We start from the raw sequence: 21,002 nt of genomic DNA, 5'->3' as shown, positions 1-21,002 counted from the left end.
TCACGGCATCTTACAGTTGCCGATCCATTCCGATATGACTGGTGCCATTTTATCGAAAACACGAATGTTGTGCACGCATACTCGTGCATAATTTAAAGAAAAAAACCACGAAGCGGGTAAACTTCCCTTCAATCAAGGGTAAGTATCAATACTTATATTTGTATGGCGGAAAAGCTTCCACGTTATTTCATGCGCCTGTGTGAGAGCATATTTTTAATATTAGCGTGATCGCCGAATCCGTTTGCTGTGAAACTGTGATACGCATTAACCACTAAACGATTTCATTAGTCCCATACTGGAAAGATTGATTCTCCATACCAAGTGGTTTTTGTTACGAGTCAAACATTTTTAATGACGCTTATGGATAACTTCTTAACTGAGCCATACATATAATTCACACGCTATAATGATTCTAGTAGTCTTTTTAAAAAGGCGCAGATAGATGAGAATGTTAAAAACAGGCGTCTGAATTATTTAGAAATCAATTCGATTGCCTAAACAACTCGTATGACCACCATAAAAAAATTTCACATTTATATTATATTATATTTTCGTGTCGTATCTTTTTGATTGATATTACATTCATTGACGATCATGGTTCGAAGTTGGTGCAAAAACAGTACTTATCAGGTGGTTGAATTTTTCAATCGTACCTAGCTTTTGATACAATCATCGGAAATATATATTTATCACGGGGGGCTGCTTGTCGAACGACTTTTGGACAGTGTCCACTCCAAAAATATATCGGTAATACGCTGTCACTACAGAAATTGAGGGAAAATACTATCTCCAATCAAGTTTTGAAATGCTCTGTAAACATGAAAGATATTTTATACCAAAGTAAAAAACAACAAATGATCAACGATAGTATGAACCGGAAGTAAGTTTCCCAGATTTTGATGCCATTCCAAAGACGTTTCTTGGTTTGAATAATTCTCATTCTCTGAAATGTGAAATCTCGGATGATACGGAAAGCATGTACAGTCCAAGCCATTCCGATGTTCTGCCCTCGATTTCAGACGGGCGTCTCGGATGATGCGGAACCTCGGCTCTTTAAAAATGATAAAAAGATTCTCCGTCAGATTTTATTGTAGGCTGGATCGTGTGGCTACCGGTTGTTGAACAGATTGGTTGTGCAACTAGCAGTGCTAAGTGCATAACAAGTGTTTCTCCTTCTTGATTGAAGGTGTATTTCGTGCCAGAACTCTATTATCTAGAAACAAAATTTTCAAGCTGTCGAAGCATCAGGTGATGATTTTGTGATTATATGTTCGCTGCAGATTGTACCCGAAGTTTTCTGGAAATCAATTGGTATGATTTTCGTGTAATCGTATTCTTCGGCAACTTTGAACGTCTGCTCATCAAGTGGATTTTCGCCGGTGTATTTTATGTACTTTCATTGATAGATAGTTCTGAGTTCTGCTGCCAAAAACGAGCTAGCACATGACACTACAATTGTCAGTATACGAAATGATCGAAACGCCGTTGTCATTTCACGATTCGTCGATTTCTACTCGAAGTAGAACTGGAACACAGTCGAAAACGTTGTTTATTTGAAACTTTATAATACCTACGTGAGTGGGTGAAAAAAAAGATCAGAAATGATTCAATAATATCCTCCAAGCAAACTGACTATGTCGATTCTACAGCTACGTGATTTCTATCTGAATATTATGCATGAAATGATTGATATCCGGCAATCTCAATGAGTTTTTACGATTACAGACTTACTCGAAGTGTTCATTGAAGTAAGATTTCGTCAGGTTTCAACAAGATTAATGATCGCTGCGCAATTTCGATACCCGATGCGATTCATCACCCGCGATGTAATTTTCATATTCTCACCAATTTTGCGTAACGTGGGAAACAATCGTTTCTCACACGTGTGCGTGTTTCTCTTGCTTAGTAAACAAGCAGTATGATACTATCCGAAATAGACAATTCACTTATACATTTATTTATTGATTCATTTATTGATTTGAACACTCGAAGGTGCTGCAGGTTAGGTGAATTTATCTATGTACACAGTATGTCAATGACTAGCACAACATTTTGAATAGTTAAACTTTGGTCAGAGTGGCCGCGTTTGAATATTGACCAGTTTGGTGCCGAGATGCAATTCTGGGTAAAAATAAAATAATATTTCGCGTCTGGGATGAGAAAATTTTTCCTCAAAAATCCAATACCCACGGTGCGATAGAGTTCCGTCGCGAAATCTCCCAGATCCTTCGTTTGAAGCGTTAGATGTGAACATGACGCTTCCTTTCGAACAGGCACTATTTATGCTGCTGTGTGCCATCGTTTTTTTTACCGCATTCAACTTTGTCAGCGGATTGCATTTATTCAGTAGTTTCAAATATAAAATGTGTGCTCAAATAATTGCGGGATTATAGTTTAACTTGGATTAGGCTTCTCGCGAACCAATTCATTATTCCACACCACCACCCCTGCTTCCGGAACTCACGCCGTTTTTGGGATGGAAACGAGCTATCAATAATTGCAATGCTTGCTTATGCATGAAAACTACGTAGGTACCAAATTTGCACAGTCAATAATTGCAGTGAAGTCGAATGATATACCTGTTAAAATACGAACCCTCGTGTGAATATTTAGAGGCGCCCTATCCGAATTTTCTTTCACCCATGCATCCAACCGAGGAGGAATTTTGTTGTTTAATTCTGAATTTAATCACTCACCAACGGGTGCAGATACAAAATAAATTGAAAACGTCAGTTTGTATCAATTTGTTTTTTAATGTTCAGCAAGACCTTCTACGAAAATGGTAAAAATGACATTTTGTGTCAAGTCCGATAGTCTTGCTCTCAGAAAAATGTCTTATTTCATATAAGTTCATCTTTGATGTTGAATTACTTTTGAACGGGTTTTTCGATTTTACATAATATACTGCATTTTGTCTATACACTTGATGCTGTTACCGCCTTACCTATTTTCTGTGTTTTATCTATTGGATACGACCTCTCCCCTCTGCCATTATCTTGTCTATACTGATTCAGCTGCACAAAACCGTTTTTGGATCTGATCTTTTCTTTTCCTCTTCTCTTTTCTACTTATCTAATACTTGATGCTACCGCGTCTGGCGTCGATGAGTGCCTTATTATTCAGATCAAGTGACGATAAATTTGATTGCGTTACGAGATGCATTTGTACCAGCTTCGATTGTTGATTTTCGTCGAAAGGCTGCTAAACTTGAGATCGAAAATTCTTTGCTCATGTTTATTTAAACGATATAGCTAGTTATCAAACTTACGTGAGGAATCTTCTTTGATACGAATTCAACGAGTGACTTCCGACCAAGACTTTCAGTAGAGTTGCTGACACGAATGATTCTCCTTTTGTCACTTACTTGTCAGTAAAGCGAAATACTAAAAAACCATTTATTGCTACTTTAGTGCAGATACAAATCCCGTCAAAGCCGATACAGATAACCGTTTTATTGGGGTCGTGTCGTTTCTCAATATGCAACCGGTTTAATGGTTGAAGAATATTGCTGCCTCAAGTCTGCGTTGCGGCGATATCTGTTTTTCTGAAATCACGACTAGCGTGATATTTTCGAAAGATATTGCGCATTTCGACTGTCGTAATGTACATTTTTTATAAACTCTACGATCATTCCAAGACTTCTGTAAGTGTAAGTTTTCTATAACTACAGAATTGTCGCGTTGAAAAAACGTTATTCTTAGATAAAGAGCAACACTCAAGAGCTTTAATGACGCAAAGCAAGGAGGAAAAGTTTTCAACACTGATGGCATTTATATTCTGTTACTTATGTATCATTGACTGGTGAAAATCGATTACATACATCAGCACCAACTAACAATAAGATACGTTTTGGTATCATGCCGCTTGAAGCCTATAAACTTAATTCTGATAAGCTAGTTCCAAAATCAGGGTGACTGAAATTCACAGTCCTTGACTAGGGCTTTTACCGTGGCGCTGAAGATTCTAAAGTTTCTCACATTGAACTCTAGAGTATCATTACATATTTCTTAGAACTGGGTTGTCGTGATCTCAACGTTCTCTCTGACCGTACGAAATACGTATTTTGTAATGTCGACTTTACTGGCGGACTGCGATGTAAGGTTATTATGCCAATAACACCTGAACAGAGGTGGAAGAGAAGGATGATTAATCATCCGAATTAGACATTTCTGGATGCTTTCTTTTGTTTGTATCAACTTGGTCTCACATGTTCTTCTCAATCTGTAGTTGAATTTTCGTATTGAAGCTCTTTTTCCAACACCTGAGTGGCAACTTGGATTTGCGAAGCCTGTGGAGCGTGCGTAATGTGCCCTGTTTCTGAACAGTGCGGTAAAACGACGTTGACTAGGGCATTCTTTGCCGTATGCGCATTTTCCAATGACCCCATATTACGCACTCTGTCATTAAATTTAGTTACCTAACCCTAATTTACTCGATGTCAGTGGCACCAAACTTTTCTCCACATCGATGTCCAGTGGTTGACTTGCTTGCTAGCTTCTGAGTTTTCATGAATTATTCTAACGTTGACAACAGTCAATAGACAGTCGCTAAATCTCGGTATCAATTTGCATCCGCCGAATTAGCTGACTAAACGTATTTGGAAAGTTACAGTGAAATTTTTGTCGCGATAACAATTGCATCTTACTTGATTTGACTTCTTCGAAGTTTATGATGCCCAGAACAAATTTTTGCGGTCGACTAATCGGTAACCAGTATTGCTCATAATTGAATCCGTCCTCAGATCCGTTAATAGTCTTGGCACGACTGGTGAATTGTAGGGTTGTTCTTCACAGAACTAGCATCCATAGTTTCAAGCTATTTCGGCATTTATTGATCTTCAGCTGAGGCTGAACTTAAGTGATGATACTGTAACGTGGGATTTAGGAATGAATTGGAATGGAATTTTCCGTAATTATGAACCTCCCGTCCAAATTCGAATGCCAATTCTTTTCGATGCGGTAAGGTCGTTATCAAGGGCAGATCGCAGCCTGTCGTCCCCCGACTTACCGGCCAGGAGCCGGACCGACCCCAAAACACTACGTCCAGAGTTGATAAAGCCCTCGTTCTGAGGATCGACGCAGCTTTCCTGTCAGTGAGGGCCACAATCAGTGTGAGTCATGGTCCACGGACATTGTTATACTGGCGTGTGTGTGGAGTTATACTGGATTAGATTGTTGTACTGGAGTTGCACTCCATCCGGTAACCTTCCGGAGTTAGCCTACGTATCTGCCTTCGTCAAGGGAACCCCCAATGACAGGCAACCTGCGCAGTATAACGAAGCAGCCAGAGAAAAGTACGCGTTGGTGTCAACTACGCATCATCCAGCGGTAATCGTCGACAACGCCTAGCCGATATTCGCCAGAGGGATGACCCATTTATGGTGGGGATCGAATGACCACTGAAGGGGAGGAAGAATCACTTGACGACAACGGCGAGATCGCTGATCCGGACTCCGAACTCTACGCTCAACCCGCCAGTGAACACGTTGCCGTATTACTTCTCTCTCGTGCCTGGATTCTCTCTAACATTCCTTCTTCCTTTTCCTTCTATCCTTTATCGTTCATTCTATTGCTACCGTTCTATCTTTTTGCTCTCTACCGTTTTTATCTATCGCTTAGCTTCTTTCCTTCCCGTAAACTCAACTCCTTCCTTTCTTCCACCTTTTTCGATCGTTAAGTTTATTTTAAATTAAAGTCAGTGTCTTTGAGTACCGTCGCCGACTAAGGTAAGGCTTTTGCCTTTAGATAGTATCGTTACGGAGTTGCTCAAATTTCTATATCTCTTATCGTATCTTAATTATCGTTTTGGTTGCATCAAGTGATGCCAGTATTGTTGTGAATCATGGTCCACGGTCGTTGAGGTGCTGCGAGCCGCCGTGCGACTGCATGATTTCGTTGAGTAATTAATTTCCGAAAACTTATCATTGAGCCACCTCGTAACACAAAACTTCATTTTTCATGAAAAAACTCGTACTTTTTTGAACGATCGCTTTTTCGCTTGCAGTCAAGTGATCACGGTATCCCTCTGAAGGCACCAACGGTAGTCTGCAAGCATGGCTGTTTCTCGTATACGCTGATAGCGCTTCCCAAACTCTGCTTTTTCCTGATAAAAGAAAAAAGATATCTGTTTACTATTAGTATTAAGTATTTACTATTCATCCAATATTATCAATATTAGGTGAGTGAAGTTACTCAAGTTTCGAGTTCGTCCAAAATTTCTGGCTGCCCGAAGATTTTGAGTTTTGCGAAATTTCCAGTTTCCCGACCATTGCAGGATCGCCAAAAAACGTGATTCCATACAAACCTGTACCAGCCCCAACTATTTGTACCGAGTTTTTGGAACGCTGCACAGTCCAAATCGATATACTACGACCTTAAAACTATCAGATCTCAACCTATTGGTGAAAGAAATAATTTTCTTTTTCAGGATTGACCTAACCAATTTGATTGGAAATTTGATATGTTATTGAAATTGTCAAGACTTTTCATAGACGTAGCGGACAGATTTTGAGTTTATACATTTTTATGCTCGAGCTTGTGTTTATGAAAACTCTTGACTATCTGAATGAAGTGATTCATTTCGAAATAAATCGATGCAGTCAAACCTGAGAAGAAAAATTAATTTGTATCTTTTACTGTTACCTTGTTTTTGCAGGGCGGTGATTCTTATCAGCGACATTTTCATTAGGTAGCAAGTGAACTTGGTACAGGGGAATAGCTGAGCGCCGCACGATTGAAAATGCGTTTAACAGAGTTTTTTGGGAAACAGAAATTTCGAAGCCAGCGTTCGAAAATTTTCATATAAAATAATCAGTTGAATCGTCTATACACATTTGCGTATGGGTTTCAAATATTTCCAGTTACTTTTGAGCCAATGCCTTGAGAGCGTCGTAATTAAGATAAAATTCCAATTTTCTTTGTGATCAGAAGCATTTAAAATCATTGTAGGATTTCCTCTCATTCCATTCAGTCTCATTAATCGAAAATTACAGTAAGTTCGATGAAACATTATCTTACTTTATAATTCGAGCATTTGTTTATCCCCACGATACGGGACTGCAGTCGACGAATGAGTTGTTTCAATTAACGATTGAAATTCAGTATTCAGTATGACTATACTGAACTGAACGTTCAGCTGCTTGTACCTCGCTGTGATGTTTCCAACTCAATATTCAGTTACGTTAACTGAGATTTTGTGAAACCATCAGAATATGATCTTACATTAATCAAACATTCGTTGAATCAATTAGTAGGATATTCAGTTTAAAGAAATGTTTTTCACATTGACTATGTAACACAGGTCATTCAACTTAATATTTCATCGACTGTACATCCTCTTATATGTATCGAATAATGATTTACTCAACAAAAGTATTTTTCATTTTGTTCGAACAATTTACAAATTGTTGAAATAGCATGATATTCACCTTGCCGCTCGTGACTGCCGGATTTAGTGGATCGAAACAATTTTTTTTTTTTTATTTGATGGCTTTTTTACCTCCGTGGTAGGAATGACTGTGGAAACTGTAATTGGACAAGTAACAGCCACGCAGGTTCAAAGTAGTAGTCGATAAGTCTTTATTTTGTAGTTATTGTATTACATCTCGGAGTAAACGTCGAATACTTTTCGCAGGTACCAGGCCAAAAATTTAGTTGGTTAGTAATTCTCAAGGGATTATAAATCTGGTATGCGACGAGTTTCGTCCAGTTACTTTGTCAGATGTTTCGGTACGTTTCTTGCCCATTTTTTGCTATGCCAAAATGTTACTGATTGATTCAGAGGTGATCTTACGAACTTGTACCCAGGAGTACCATCGAGCCATGCTCGGGAATTTCAATACTCGACTTGCTGTACGTATCTCTGGAAGTAGAAAAGGAGAGTCATAAATTGCTTCGACCAAAAATCGAGGCTACTTGCACTCTGCAACAAGAAACTGTCTACACACCCAACTTTGTCGTTCAATCCGGAGTACATATCAGCTATAACAAGTTCCAGATTATCGGGCAGATCTTCAAAGTAATCATCCAAGTCGACCGTCATGGTGGAATTCTCCCAGTTCATCAACACAACTATTGAATCCTCGCCATCAGCTTGCCTAGCGATAGCTACTACCTGATCATCGATAAGCTCGATGTCGACTGTTCCCTCTCGCCATACGGTGGTGTTACGCAGAGCGATAGCTTTTTGTATATTTTGATAATGGCTGAAATTGGCCTCTTTTTCAGCGGCAAGGTTCACTGTCACGTAGTCCGGGTCGACCTTGAGGAAGGTAGTAGAGTTTGTGGAGAAACCTGAAAGTTGTCGATCCGAATACTATTTCTCAGAGGAATTTTCAGGAGACTTGAGCATAAAGTCTTGCCATTTAGTTAGTGAAGTTAGTGACTTTTCTCAAGAAGAACGGGGCATACTAACCGGCAGAAGTGGTGTTATCCCATAGGTAAGGTGTGCGCACGGGATCCCGTGAGTACAGAGTGTAAGTTGTATTAGTCGTACTGCAAGCTCGAACATCGGTAGTTTCTTCCCACGTGAGATATGTATTAGTCATACCGAGCTCATCGCCATTGTACATCGTGAATACACCAGGCAGCAAAAGTGTGGACAAGTGAAGCCCATCAGTTCGGTACAGTCCGACACGTGTGGCGATTCGATTCATGTCGTGATTTCCCAACTGCGTAGAAACAAGGATCGTGAAACTCGCTGAACATACAAACTTTACGGATCTAAGGTTGAGCAATGAAACGATGACTTACCACCCAATTAGCTGTTTTACCCGAAGGCATATTGTCGAGCCAATTGATGAATATGTTGTAGATGTCCTCCGCTGTATCTATAACAGCGTCCTTGGAGATATCTCCGTCTTTGATGAACCAAAAGTTGAATGGGATGTCAACATCGTAGTCGTACCATTTCATAACGTACTCAATGTCAGAGTATCCTTCTGTGCAGATGAACCGCACCTTGTCGTTACCCTTTGCGGCTGTGTAATTGTTTATGTGTTCCTTCCACTCTTGTACGATAGGATAATTTTCTGGTTGATCCTTTGTTTGGGTGTGGTTCAGGTAGAAATAATTGGTTGAATCGACATCATTGTCGGACCTAGTTTCGTTCTCCAGAGTAGAAGACTCTACATAGTATGGCACAGCGTCGACACGGAAGCCGTCCACATCACGATCCATCCAGAACGTAAGAACGTCCTGAAAAGTCATGTAATTTCAGGTGAACTTTCGCTGCCTCTTACCAACAGATGTTATTTAAACGGAAGTATGTTTTACCTTCATTTCCGCCATCACCAAAGGATTGGTCCAGTTAAGGTCGACTTCGTGCACGCTGAACTGGTGCAAGTAATAAGCTTCGACATCGTCGATCCATTCCCAAACGGTGCCGTCGTTGAAGACGTCCAACCAATTATTTGGGTAGCTGAGATAGTCGCCGTAATAAACTCCTTTGTTCCATACGTAGTAACTGTAGTATGGTTCGATGCCCTGCTTTGCTTTGACAAACCATTCGTGTTCGTCACTCGTGTGATTGGGGACAAAATCGATGATCACCTTGAGTCCCAATTCGTGGGCCGCAGTTACCAGTGCATCGAAATCCGCAAGTGTCCCATAATCTGAGTTCACGTTAGTGAAATTGGAAATGTCGTAGCCACTGTCAACCATGGGGCTCTCGTATATGGGCGGAAGCCAGATGCACGTCACGCCCAGGTCGACAAAGTGACTCAATTTGCTCTTGATACCTATTTAATTATTACAGAGCATTGTCAGACATATCGAACCTGATACTTCGGCGGTATTCACCACCCTACGTTTGTCTACGAGTTGAACAGCAAAAAAAAAAATTCTTTTCATCGTAAAGAAAATCAAGTATCTTACCATTCAAATCTCCTTTTCCATCGCCATCACTGTCCTTGAAGGATTCGACCCACACTTCGTAAACAATGTTTTCTTGCCACCACTCTGTTGGCACGGTGACATTGTAAGTGATGGCATCAATCGATGCCGTAGCAGCAAGGATGCAGAAGAGCAGTTGCAGAGCACACATCGTGGCACTCGAATTCTTCGTCGTTTGAAATTTTGTCCGTCAATGGCGGTTTTTATACGAGTGCTTCAGACCGTCTTTCGCAATCAATCTTCGATTTGCGCCGTGGGGGAACGAAAATAAAACGTGTTATTTGCATAACATTAGGTTCGCCATAAAGCATTCGACCAATTAGAGGTCGTTATTTTCACGCGTGTAAAATCACAATCATAATTCATACTCTTCTACAAGGCGCGCTACCCTTTTTTTTGACAATTGCAATCCTGTACAACGTAGATATTGCGAAGACGGTAGATTTGTTAGATATTATCGCGTAGGAAAGCTCGCTTCGTGAATTGTTTCAAAGTTCCCGATAACCACTTGTAGCTAAAAATATAATCGTTTTACATGTATATTGCACAAATCGAAAACGAAGAGACTTCTTGCAATCAGTGGAAAAAAAATTTAAACAGTTGAAACGACCCCCCGAAGTAAGGCATGTCAAGGGGCGGTTTGGTTCTACCTATAAGCTATCGACCGATTTCAGTAAATCAAAAACGAAAATGATTCTCACGTAGATGAGTGAAAAGATCACTATACGCATTAAAAAAAAGACAACGAAAATATGGAAAGGTGAGCCAACCCTCACCTTTTCTTTCTTGCCCCATTTATTCCAAAGGGTGGATCGAATTGAATGAAACCAGTGCTGTTTTGAAGGAGAAGAAAAATGGAAGTTTACCCGTTTTTGCATTTTCGGAAAAACGCAAGTTCAAAAGGGTGAACTACTCCTCACACGAATTTCTTTGTAATAGCTGTTGTCTCCTGTCTGTTGAAATGTGTCTGTTGATTCAAAATATATCTGTGAGCTCGTTGTTGACGCTTCATCAAGTCACAAAATTGTTTGGCGTGTTTCAGAGGGTGAACTACCCTCTCTCTACTTTCCAATTTATTCACGGCATCTTACAGTTGCCGATCCATTCCGATATGACTGGTGCCATTTTATCGAAAACACGAATGTTGTGCACGCATACTCGTGCATAATTTAAAGAAAAAAACCACGAAGCGGGTAAACTTCCCTTCAATCAAGGGTAAGTATCAATACTTATATTTGTATGGCGGAAAAGCTTCCACGTTATTTCATGCGCCTGTGTGAGAGCATATTTTTAATATTAGCGTGATCGCCGAATCCGTTTGCTGTGAAACTGTGATACGCATTAACCACTAAACGATTTCATTAGTCCCATACTGGAAAGATTGATTCTCCATACCGAGTGGTTTTTGTTACGAGTCAAACATTTTTAATGACGCTTATGGATAACTTCTTAACTGAGCCATACATATAATTCACACGCTATAATGATTCTAGTAGTCTTTTTAAAAAGGCGCAGATAGATGAGAATGTTAAAAACAGGCGTCTGAATTATTTAGAAATCAATTCGATTGCCTAAACAACTCGTATGACCACCATAAAAAAATTTCACATTTATATTATATTATATTTTCGTGTCGTATCTTTTTGATTGATATTACATTCATTGACGATCATGGTTCGAAGTTGGTGCAAAAACAGTACTTATCAGGTGGTTGAATTTTTCAATCGTACCTAGCTTTTGATACAATCATCGGAAATATATATTTAGCACGGGGGGCTGCTTGTCGAACGGCTTTTGGACAGTGTCCACTCCAAAAATATATCAGTAATACGCTGTCACTACGGAAATTGAGGGAAAATACTATCTCCAATCAAGTTTTGAAATGCTCTGTAAACATGAAAGATAGTTTATACAAAAGTAAAAAACAACAAATGATCAACGATAGTATGAACCGGAAGTAAGTTTCCCAGATTTTGATGCCATTCCAAAGACGTTTCTTGGTTTGAATAATTTTCATTCTCTGAAATGTGAAATCTCGGATGATACGGAAAGCATGTACAGTCCAAGCCATTCCGATGTTCTGCCCTCGATTTCAGACGGGCGTCTCGAATGATGCGGAACCTCGGCTCTTTAAAAATGATAAAAAGATTCTTCGTCAGATTTTATTGTAGGCTGGATCGTGTGGCTACCGGTTGTTGAACAGATTGGTTGTGCAACTAGCAGTGCAGGGGAGCAGGCTGCTGACCCGGCATGGAAATCAAGGTAGCGAGTTAAGGGTGAGAAGAGGACGCGTCGTTTAACCTATATTGTTAACCGGATCCAATCCGGAGACTACGATTGGATGAAATTACTCCAGTTGATTTCGAGAAAACCTCGGATGTTCCGTAGAATAATTGGATCCGCATTCAGTTCTATTGAGACATGCCGGACTTGGGAATTTCACCGCGCAGAAGACTCGAATTAACGCTACTTTACACGAGGTGAACTTGGAATTCTTTCCGAGTGACGAAATGTGAACAAAATGTGTATCGTTTTCAAGCTGAACAAATTTCCAGAATTTAAGTGTTCAAATACAGGTTCTCGCTGATGCTTAGGAGACACGTGAAATATTCGTGATAAATCGACATCAAACCAAGCGTAGGACACATTGCGGAAACTATTCAATGACGCAAAATATCATCTGAGCAAATCAAACCACATTGCGGAAGAATATTCTCCGTGCGAAATCATTTTTTTCAAGCGAAGGATTTACAATAATGACCGCATGTATGTTTAAACATTACGTAAACTTTTGAGAAAAAATGCTCGGCAAAGCTCACTGTCGTGTGTAGTGAAAAATTTTGAAATTGCGTAACTAATAATTCAAAATTTCCAGAAGACTTTTTAGAAACTGAAGCAAAACTAGTTTTGGAATAATTTCATGGTACGTGGCAGAATTTCCATTGTCTGCGTAAAGAATATTTTCCACTATCCACAGAGACGTTCAAAAACTAAGTTAAAACTACTTCAAACTTTATACTTGTTATGTTTCTTGAATCAAATATCTTTTGCATTGAACGTCGAACGAATGAAAGGAGAAGATTTCTTGCCAGATTCTCAGCTAGATGCCGACTGGATAATAAAATTGCAGGCAAATTTCTACCTGGATTTTTATGAGTTATTTTCCATTTTTACCAATCCTTTGGCGAAACATACGCAGAAGGATCGTTTTGGCCAGGAAAGAATTTCTAGTGAAAGATTGCTTTCCACCTTGAGTGCGTAAATGATAGCTAAGAATTATTTTCTATTTTAAATAAAATATACCCCAGAACTTTGATCGGACTTTCTTGTACCATGTCTCTGCTTCCTTTGCAGCTGAGCTTACGTAATTCGTTAGCGGTACGTGGTACGAACTACGTTGGATCTTCGTAGCATCCTTCATTATTTCAGATGGCTCACGTGCGGAAAAAATTCACTTGACAATCCCCGATATTCGCCTATGACTAGATTGGGCCATATTGCGGAACTGATTCGTATAAGCTGATTGAGTTAAATGTTGCGGAAATATGACTGACGTATTTCATAATCAAGTTTCCTTGGTGATCAGTTCAGCTGTGTAATGACCGACAGAAGCCTCGCTAAAATTACCTAAATCGCATCGCACACTATCCGAAATTCGAGGCAGTAAAAATTAATTGTCCCTCTATTTATCTCTGCTGAATATTAAATTTGAGCTCACTTCCATTTCCTTCCTCAAAAACCTATGATGTCGATCAACACCGCGTGCAACGGAGAATACCTTAGGGTAAATCCGTTATGAATATGCAGACGAAACGAATTGTTGTCACAATCACCCCTTCGTTTCTACGAAGAATCACTTAGCGCATAGAATCTTCCAACTAAGATGCATTTCTGAAAAATATGAGTAAATTTATTTTATCACGCGTTCCGAAAACTTGGACGTTTGAGTTTTCGTTACATTTCATTTCCTACCGATAGAATAACGGAGAACAATTTTTGCGCCCGGAGTTTCGAGGGGGTACGAATTAATTATTGCAGTACAAATATAAACAGCGGGCTTCTGGTGATCCGGCGATATGGGAGGGGGGGGGGGGGGGGGGGGGGGGCGGATGAGAAGTGAAGCGTTGAAGCAAATGTCATTCGGGGAAGGAGATGACGGGGTCCAGGATCCCGAATTTACGGTAAATCTCAGGTGGAATGTAAATTACTCTACCGACGAGCGACGCCATGATTATGTTACGCCTCGACGTATCGCCTCGCGTACTTTTTTCAACACCTTTTCGAAATTAAATTGTACCTGAACAATATGCCTTTTATTCACTCTCCACAGTGCTTGAGGATTACTTTCGATGTTAGACAACGTGATCAATAACGCTGAATCTCATATTCACATAACAATTATTTGCACCCCTCCTGAAAAAAGTCACGTACAGTCCCCAGTATTAGGTTTTGTAAAGTATCGGATCTGTTTGTACGAAGAACTGAGCTGAGTTATGCTTAGCTGAAACACCAGTTAGCTTGACCTGAAAATTTTTCTCTCGTTAAGATGTATTTTCCATGAGAAATTAGAACAAGCCGCTTACATCAGAAGTACCAAATTCAAATAGAATAATTAGTATACACTACGGGAGTATGTGTGAAAATTCTATTGAGATATCTTTTGTCAATATTTAAATTATGTAAATGACGAGACTAAGAACAATTGGTCCTGGCTCAGCGATGTATAATTTTTCTTAAACTAAAATCTAACTTGTGCGTGTGATACCGCGGATCAACCGATCGATATCGTGAGATCGTAATTTTAATATAACTTACATTTAATTCAACAAGGGAGATACAATGCACTAAAGAACGACCAACTGTAGATTCAATAATTCATAGTTCAGCATAGATGTTCTTGCGTCAGCTAAGATTTCTCTCTATTGATTACGTTTTCTGACCTTGATGGATTTCCCATACTTTACGCTCGTTATACCCAATTTCCCCGATTATTCTCTTTCGCTGCTGGTATCAAAAATAGCAATTATCGTCAGCCAAATCAACAGATATATTCAACCGGTTTCAATATTCGTGGTACAGTTTTTTCAGACAGCTTCATTGTTCGATCAAATCTTTATCTTGTTTCGAAGCAACGAGGACCAACTATTTTGAAGATCAACGCCGTTTTTTTTATCAATTTTCTTGGATCTTAAAGTACTTGAGTTAATCAACTATGTACAATTTATAACGAGACCGAAAAGTTTCTACTCTTTTATTCATCATTCAGCATTTTCCAAATTTTCATAATTCAAATCATTGAGATGAAAAAACATATGCCTTGGCATACAACAAATAAGTTTCACCGGAAATAAAATATCAAGCCCTCCCTAAATAAGTGGATTATATACGAATATTGCATATAATACATTATGTAATTATTGCCGAAAAAGTTCAGTGTCTTATTGGTGGCGAATAAAACTTTGAGGTTTTCCCCTTAATAAAATCCCTTCCCCCCGCATGTTCATAATTCTATCCATATAATTTGCAAGATATTCCTTAATCACTATACTTAACATTTCCGAATTCAATCTTAACCAACGATGCGTTGAATTCCTGGAAAGATTTCCACATTCTATTCCAGACTGTGAATACATTAGAAAAAAAAATATTTCAGTGCTAATAATACATGCATAAGTCGCGTAGTTTATAAAGAAGTACACTACAGGGGAAACTGAGTGACTACTGTAGTAACGAGCACCAGAATATGGACGAGCGTGAGGGAAGTTTTTATACTGTTTCATATTCAAAGAAAAATTTATCTTCAATGCTTGTGGTATTGTGCGAGCTCGGCGCACACACGGTGCCTTTGACGACGTCAGCGATGTTAACCGATAGGATTCTGAAATTGATATCGTCAAAATCCATGGTACCCAGTGCGAATTTTTGATACCGATTGGTCATCATCCAGTACTCTTCATACTCAAATCCGGGTTCACTCCCTTCAAAAATTCTAGCAGCGCTCGTAAATTGGAGAGCCTCGTCGTCCTCCAACGGGGTACCCTAAGACAGTTGAAATTTGGCTCTAATACGATCCACTAAATTCTCATCGTGGTTCTTCTTACCACCTACTCCTACTCACCACGTACTCTGTCGCCAGAGGATTTGCCAGATTCCAGCAAGCCACTACTAAACTCGAGGCCAAGGCGCCCATGAGAACTCCGGACTTGGAAAAGACTCTGACAAGCTCTTGCGATGGCAGCGTGATGTTGCCCTTGTAGTAAGTTACACTGCTGTTCTTCGAATTGTGCAAATCCTCGGTTCTTATTGCGTAGTCAGAGAAGGAGGACAATGGTCTTAGTAGAAGATAATCCTCGTCAATGAATCCCGGAGGCGGTATCCTCGCAATGGCAGTCCCGAGTTCCAAGGTGACGTTTTCTCCGGCAACGCTGAACGTCGTAGCTGACGAGTCCGGGGCATAAACATCGTCGTTTTCCAGACGCCACATGTCCGAACCATCCCAAATAACAAGACCATAGCCCTCCGGGTCCCCAATGTAAGCCTAAGGAGAATTCTTTCGTAAAAATCAAATTTTTAACGGAAACAATTTCGAGTTGACAGCCTGTGACTAACCCAAGTCTCTTCGCACGAGTCTCCCCGCGTCTCGACGATCTGTATCTCAAGTCGGCCCTTACTCGAATTCACGGAATTGTGGGTCAACTCATTTGGAATATCAACGCGATGGATCACCTGGTCGGTTGTCGTGTTGAAGGCGAACAGCCGAGCTGAACAAACCTGCTCGCTTCCTATCTTCCCGGAGTCGACGAACCATAGTCTGCCGCAACTGTCAGTCTGGAAAAATATTCATTCAGTCTTAGGAGGCGACACGGGATGATTTGGTACTCACGAAAAGACGGGACACGCTTGTTATTATTTCATCGCCACAACTTCCTGTCTCATGCCAATCCCAACTTGGATAGGGTTCCAACAACGGACCACCATCCCCGATCTGAGCGGAAACAATTGACAAACTTGGCGCTCTGTGGGAAAATCTGGGTGTTGTAACCAGAACTCTATTATCTGGAAACGGAAGTTTTAAGCTGTAGGAGCATCGGGTGATTATTTTGTGATCATATGTTCGCTGCAGATTGTACCCGAGGTTTTCTGGAAATCAATTGGTATGATTTTCGTGTAATTGTATTCTTCGGAAACTCTAGACGTCTGCTTTACGAGTGGGTCTTCGCTTGCGTATTCTATGTACTTCCATTGATAGATAGTTCCGAGTTCTGCTGTCAACAACGAGCCAGCACATGACAATACAATTGTCAGTATACGAAATGTTCGAAACGGGGTTGTCATTTTACGATTCTTCGATTCCTACTCGGAGTAGAACTGGAACATAGTAGAAAACGTTCTCTATTTAAGGTGCTCATTTATAAAGATGCGTTGTACACCTCAAAAACGCGGGGATGCAAAACTCCCATACCGCATGAGCGATTAGATTGAAACTTGGGCAGTTAATACCTCATTTTGGCAAAAAGTGGAGCGTCTTTTTAGTTTTTCAAAATGTGGAAAAAAATTTTACAGATTGGTTACCACCCACAGAAATTGGTCACATTTCCACAGTTACACTGAATGGATCGAAATCCCCCGTATGATACCACTCGGCGCTGATGAAACACACAATTTGAGCCGATTCCCATGAGATTTGATGGTAAAATGACGAAATGGCAGCTGATCTGGTTTACGATTACGAACACCAAAATCTCATTTTGGCGACATTTATTACCGACATTTCGCAAATGCCGGTAATGCACGCGGTTTCGATCCATTTAGTGCAACTGTGAAAATGTGGCCAATTTCTGTGGGTGGTAACCAATCTGTAAATTTTTTTCCCAAATTTTTTAAAAACTAAAAAGACGCTCCACTTTTTGCCAAAATAAGGCATTAACTGCCCAAGTTTCACTCTGATCGCTCAAGCGGTATAGGAGTTTTGCATCCCCGCGTTTTCGAGGTATACAACGCGTCTTCATAAGCACCTTAAAACTTGTTAGTGCCTATGTGACTGAGTGAAAAGATGAGAAATTATTCAATAATATATCCTTGAATCTATCTGATCACGTGAAACTTGTTTATAAAACTACGTAATTTCCATCTGAATATTATGCATGAAACAATTCACAATAGGCAAACTTAATGAGTTTTCATGATTACTAACCTACTCTGAGTGTTCGTGATCACCTCGACGTCTATTCGTAACTACTTTAACAGCTCGCATAATTTACTTCAGCAATGCGGCGGGTATATATCTTGTGAGACTTACACTAGCGGCCCTGATATTGTTGGTACAGGTGTTTAATTTCGAGCTGTGTTCTGTTTGCAGGTCAGTATCAAAATTCCATTCCGCTTGGATGCTTCTTTTGAAAGGAGTGGTGACGACGTCACTTGATTCCACCGAACTCTTGGAGACTGGAAGTCGAGCGCAGTGTAAATATCATCATGGCTAAACGCAAGAGTTCGAATTCAATGTGATCGGGGCAGTTAGTGAGAGCACAAACACAAGATAAATTCATATTTCTATCAATGCACATTTACTATTGTACTTGACTTAAAATATTATAAATGTATACATAATTACTGAGTGCATTCTATTGATTGTAAGTCTTTCACTGAGCAACTCAACTTTCCTTATTGCGGCGATTGGACTCATAACTATAATTGTTTAATAATTTATACAATTCATCTATTGATATTTTTCTTCGTCTAAACTCGTGACATGCGTTTCTATTCTAACAAAAGTCGAAGTATTGTGACAGCTTACACGCAGAAGTGCGATAAAACTTTAAAGCTGTGTGACTGTGAACCGTAACGCTTGATAAGCGAGGATGGTTTTTTCGAGACATTTAACTTACACGACTCACTTCATCACATCAGCTCTATGCGCCATAAATGGTATAATTCATTAATACAAAACTTTATTCCACAGTTCCACTCAACTACGTTTTCTCTATTCACAGGTTTGATCCTAGAATCCTCAGAATGTCCAAATAGGTAAACTGGAAGGGTGTGGAACGGTATCGAGTACTAACGGGTTATATACACCCAAAAGAAGAATCGGTTGAGGAATTTGCACCCAGCTTTACGGCCAAAGTGACTGCAATATGAAGCAGAGCACCGTCAATGCGTGGCTTTCTCGACTTCACCCGATAATATGATCCGACCGTTGACATCATCCATGATCAATGTAAAAACTATACCCCTCCGGTTTCATTCTGCGATGCACACAGGACACTTTGCAGCGCCGGTGTTTGCCGAACCGCGAAAAGTACGAAATCATGTCGGGTGATTCGGAGAACTTTTCGCGGGACCTTGACACTCATTTTGGAAATGTCAAACTTCCACCTTGGCTGGTCGCTGACTCCTTGATCGCGTTTATGTTCAGGGAAGCGACGTCACACTTCGTTCCGCGCACCAGCTCGTCGATCTCGGAAGCCTGGATCCGGAAGTTCGTTTCGTTCGGAGTCAGGGTTCCAACCATGAGTCGCTGGAAGGACACCGTCATCACCCACAGCTGCTGTTTTCCGTTGGACCCGGTGATAACCTGGAAACCGACAAGTCGTCAGAGCTGCTTGACCCGATCCAGGGCATCTAAGCTTTTCTACTACCTTGACTCCAGAAGGGAACTGCAGGGTGTCCGCGTTCACGGCGATCCTGTCAATGAACTCATCGCCGTATTCGTAGTTCCTGCTATTCCAGCAGCCGATTGCCAGCTCGGAAAGAAGTCCGAAGTACATAACGCCGTTCTGGTCCATGGCTTCGGCCGCGGATTGGGAGCTCCGTTCGTTCTTAAAGGAGACGAAGGAGCGAGCGGCACCTCCGGGATTCTCGTGGAAGAGAGAAAAGTTCCTGAAACCAGAAACGCGCTCTGCGGTTGGGCCTCTGGGTGTTCGTTCAAAATTGGCACTTCTCTCACCTTATAACCGAGGTCGCGACGTAGGACTCAACTTTACTCGCTAGCGAGTGGAAGTACAGGATTCTATCCTCGTCTGGCCTCAACGGGCTCAACGTCATCCCCAGGATGCCGTCCATCAGATCGAAGACGTCACCCTTGATGGAGAACGTCCCGTGGTTCGGGTAGGGGTAGAACAGGTTGTTATTTATCCTCCAGCTTCGGATGTTCCGGTGGTCGTAGACGACCAGGGCGAACCCGGTCACGTCGGCGACGTAGACAAATGTGTCGTCGCAAAACTGACTTCGCACGTCGACGATCGGAGTCACGAAGAGGGAGTTCGCTGTAACCTGGTTCTTCGGGAATTTGTAACGCGAAAGGAGCTGGTTTGTCTCTAGCGAGAAGGCGAGCAGCTGTGGCGGGCAGACTTGGCTATCCTCGATTTTTCCCGTGTCCATCACCCACAATCGGCCGCAACGGTCAATCTGCGGATGTGAAATAAGGTTAATACCTTGGACATTGAATACTTCTACACAGGGTTCGAGTTGCCTCTTCGTTTCCACGAATATTTCCATTTCAAACCAAAGTCTACCTCACCTCCATCCTCCAAACGCTGGTCATACCCTCGCAATCGCCAGATCGATGCCAATCCCAGTTTGGGAAAGGAGCGATTATCGGATTGCCATCATTCGAAGCAACGTTCGTTACGTAGCCCAATGTTACTGGTACTCCTTGTTGGAATCGTGGTATTGATATGAAAGTTCTCGGTCTAGCACCGCCTGTAAATGTGATGTCAACGTGAGTTTAAGCTATTTTTAAAACCGCCAAGTCTGGAGCTACGTCAATAAAATCTATGAATTTTTGTGCTGGGTAAAGATGAAACGTGAATAACAAAAATTCGTCTTTCAATCGAAAACCTTTTTTTCACCAGAGTTGTAAAACTGTTTTGTTTTTATTACATTAATGTGAAACACTGAGATGAGTGCCGGTATTAATCCCATCTAGTAGGCAGCAAACAAGAATCAGCAATCGGCTGGTGAACGGGAATCACTAAGCACCGGATTTTGGTCGCTAACATTGATCGTTGATGAGATAGGGTGAAGGCTATATGGTCGTAAATGACTGACCTCCAACCTTCAAAATGTGAATACACCAGTCGCACGAACGGGCTTATCATACCGTGTACC

General features: G+C 40.8%; 3 protein-coding genes across 3 annotated transcripts; all 3 read right to left on the bottom strand.

Annotated features, from left to right (window-relative positions):
• Positions 1-7,774: 7,774 nt before the first annotated feature.
• LOC124405982 (alpha-glucosidase-like) lies at positions 7,775-10,052 on the bottom strand. Its single transcript, XM_046881262.1, has 6 exons — positions 9,873-10,052; positions 9,273-9,736; positions 8,751-9,194; positions 8,413-8,668; positions 7,946-8,291; positions 7,775-7,860 (listed from the first exon to the last, which is right to left on the bottom strand). The coding sequence occupies exons 1-6, from the start codon at positions 10,039-10,041 to the stop codon at positions 7,788-7,790; spliced, it is 1,752 nt and encodes a 583-aa protein (XP_046737218.1). The 5' UTR covers positions 10,042-10,052; the 3' UTR covers positions 7,775-7,787.
• Positions 10,053-15,607: 5,555 nt separating this feature from the next.
• On the bottom strand, positions 15,608-17,225 carry LOC124405985 (major royal jelly protein 1-like). The gene is made up of 5 exons (XM_046881267.1): positions 17,021-17,225; positions 16,774-16,946; positions 16,500-16,718; positions 16,009-16,428; positions 15,608-15,929 (listed from the first exon to the last, which is right to left on the bottom strand). Exons 1-5 carry the CDS (start codon positions 17,223-17,225, stop codon positions 15,657-15,659), a joined length of 1,290 nt encoding a protein of 429 aa, XP_046737223.1. The 3' UTR covers positions 15,608-15,656.
• A 1,248-nt stretch (positions 17,226-18,473) lies between these two features.
• Positions 18,474-20,816, bottom strand: LOC124405957 (protein yellow-like). Its single transcript, XM_046881226.1, has 5 exons — positions 20,775-20,816; positions 20,413-20,616; positions 19,840-20,300; positions 19,532-19,772; positions 18,474-19,467 (listed from the first exon to the last, which is right to left on the bottom strand). The coding sequence occupies exons 1-5, from the start codon at positions 20,814-20,816 to the stop codon at positions 19,243-19,245; spliced, it is 1,173 nt and encodes a 390-aa protein (XP_046737182.1). The 3' UTR covers positions 18,474-19,242.
• Positions 20,817-21,002: the final 186 nt, after the last annotated feature.

The sequence above is a fragment of the Diprion similis genome, chromosome 4 (assembly GCF_021155765.1).
Source record: "Diprion similis isolate iyDipSimi1 chromosome 4, iyDipSimi1.1, whole genome shotgun sequence".
In the NCBI taxonomy this organism is placed as follows: domain Eukaryota; kingdom Metazoa; phylum Arthropoda; class Insecta; order Hymenoptera; family Diprionidae; genus Diprion; species Diprion similis.
This window is presented reverse-complemented; position numbering and strand designations above follow the sequence as displayed.

Coding starts and splice junctions, on each gene's coding strand:
- LOC124405982 (XM_046881262.1), bottom strand. CDS start 10,041: ATGTGTGCTCTGCAACTGCTCTTCTGCATCCTTGCTGCTACGGCATCG. Junction 9,195..9,272: donor TGGTGATGGCGGAAATGAAG/GTAAAACATACT, acceptor ATGACTTTTCAG/GACGTTCTTACGTTCTGGAT. Junction 8,669..8,750: donor GTAAAACAGCTAATTGGGTG/GTAAGTCATCGT, acceptor GTTTCTACGCAG/TTGGGAAATCACGACATGAA.
- LOC124405957 (XM_046881226.1), bottom strand. CDS start 20,816: ATGGGATTAATACCGGCACTCATCTCAGTGTTTCACATTAAT. Junction 20,617..20,774: donor TCTCAGTGTTTCACATTAAT/GTAATAAAAACA, acceptor ATAGCTTAAACT/CACGTTGACATCACATTTAC. Junction 19,468..19,531: donor AGTTCCCTTCTGGAGTCAAG/GTAGTAGAAAAG, acceptor GTCGGTTTCCAG/GTTATCACCGGGTCCAACGG.
- LOC124405985 (XM_046881267.1), bottom strand. CDS start 17,225: ATGACAACCCCGTTTCGAACATTTCGTATACTGACAATTGTATTGTCA. Junction 16,947..17,020: donor TGATTTCCAGAAAACCTCGG/GTACAATCTGCA, acceptor TTCCGTTTCCAG/ATAATAGAGTTCTGGTTACA. Junction 16,429..16,499: donor ACTCGTGCGAAGAGACTTGG/GTTAGTCACAGG, acceptor AATTCTCCTTAG/GCTTACATTGGGGACCCGGA.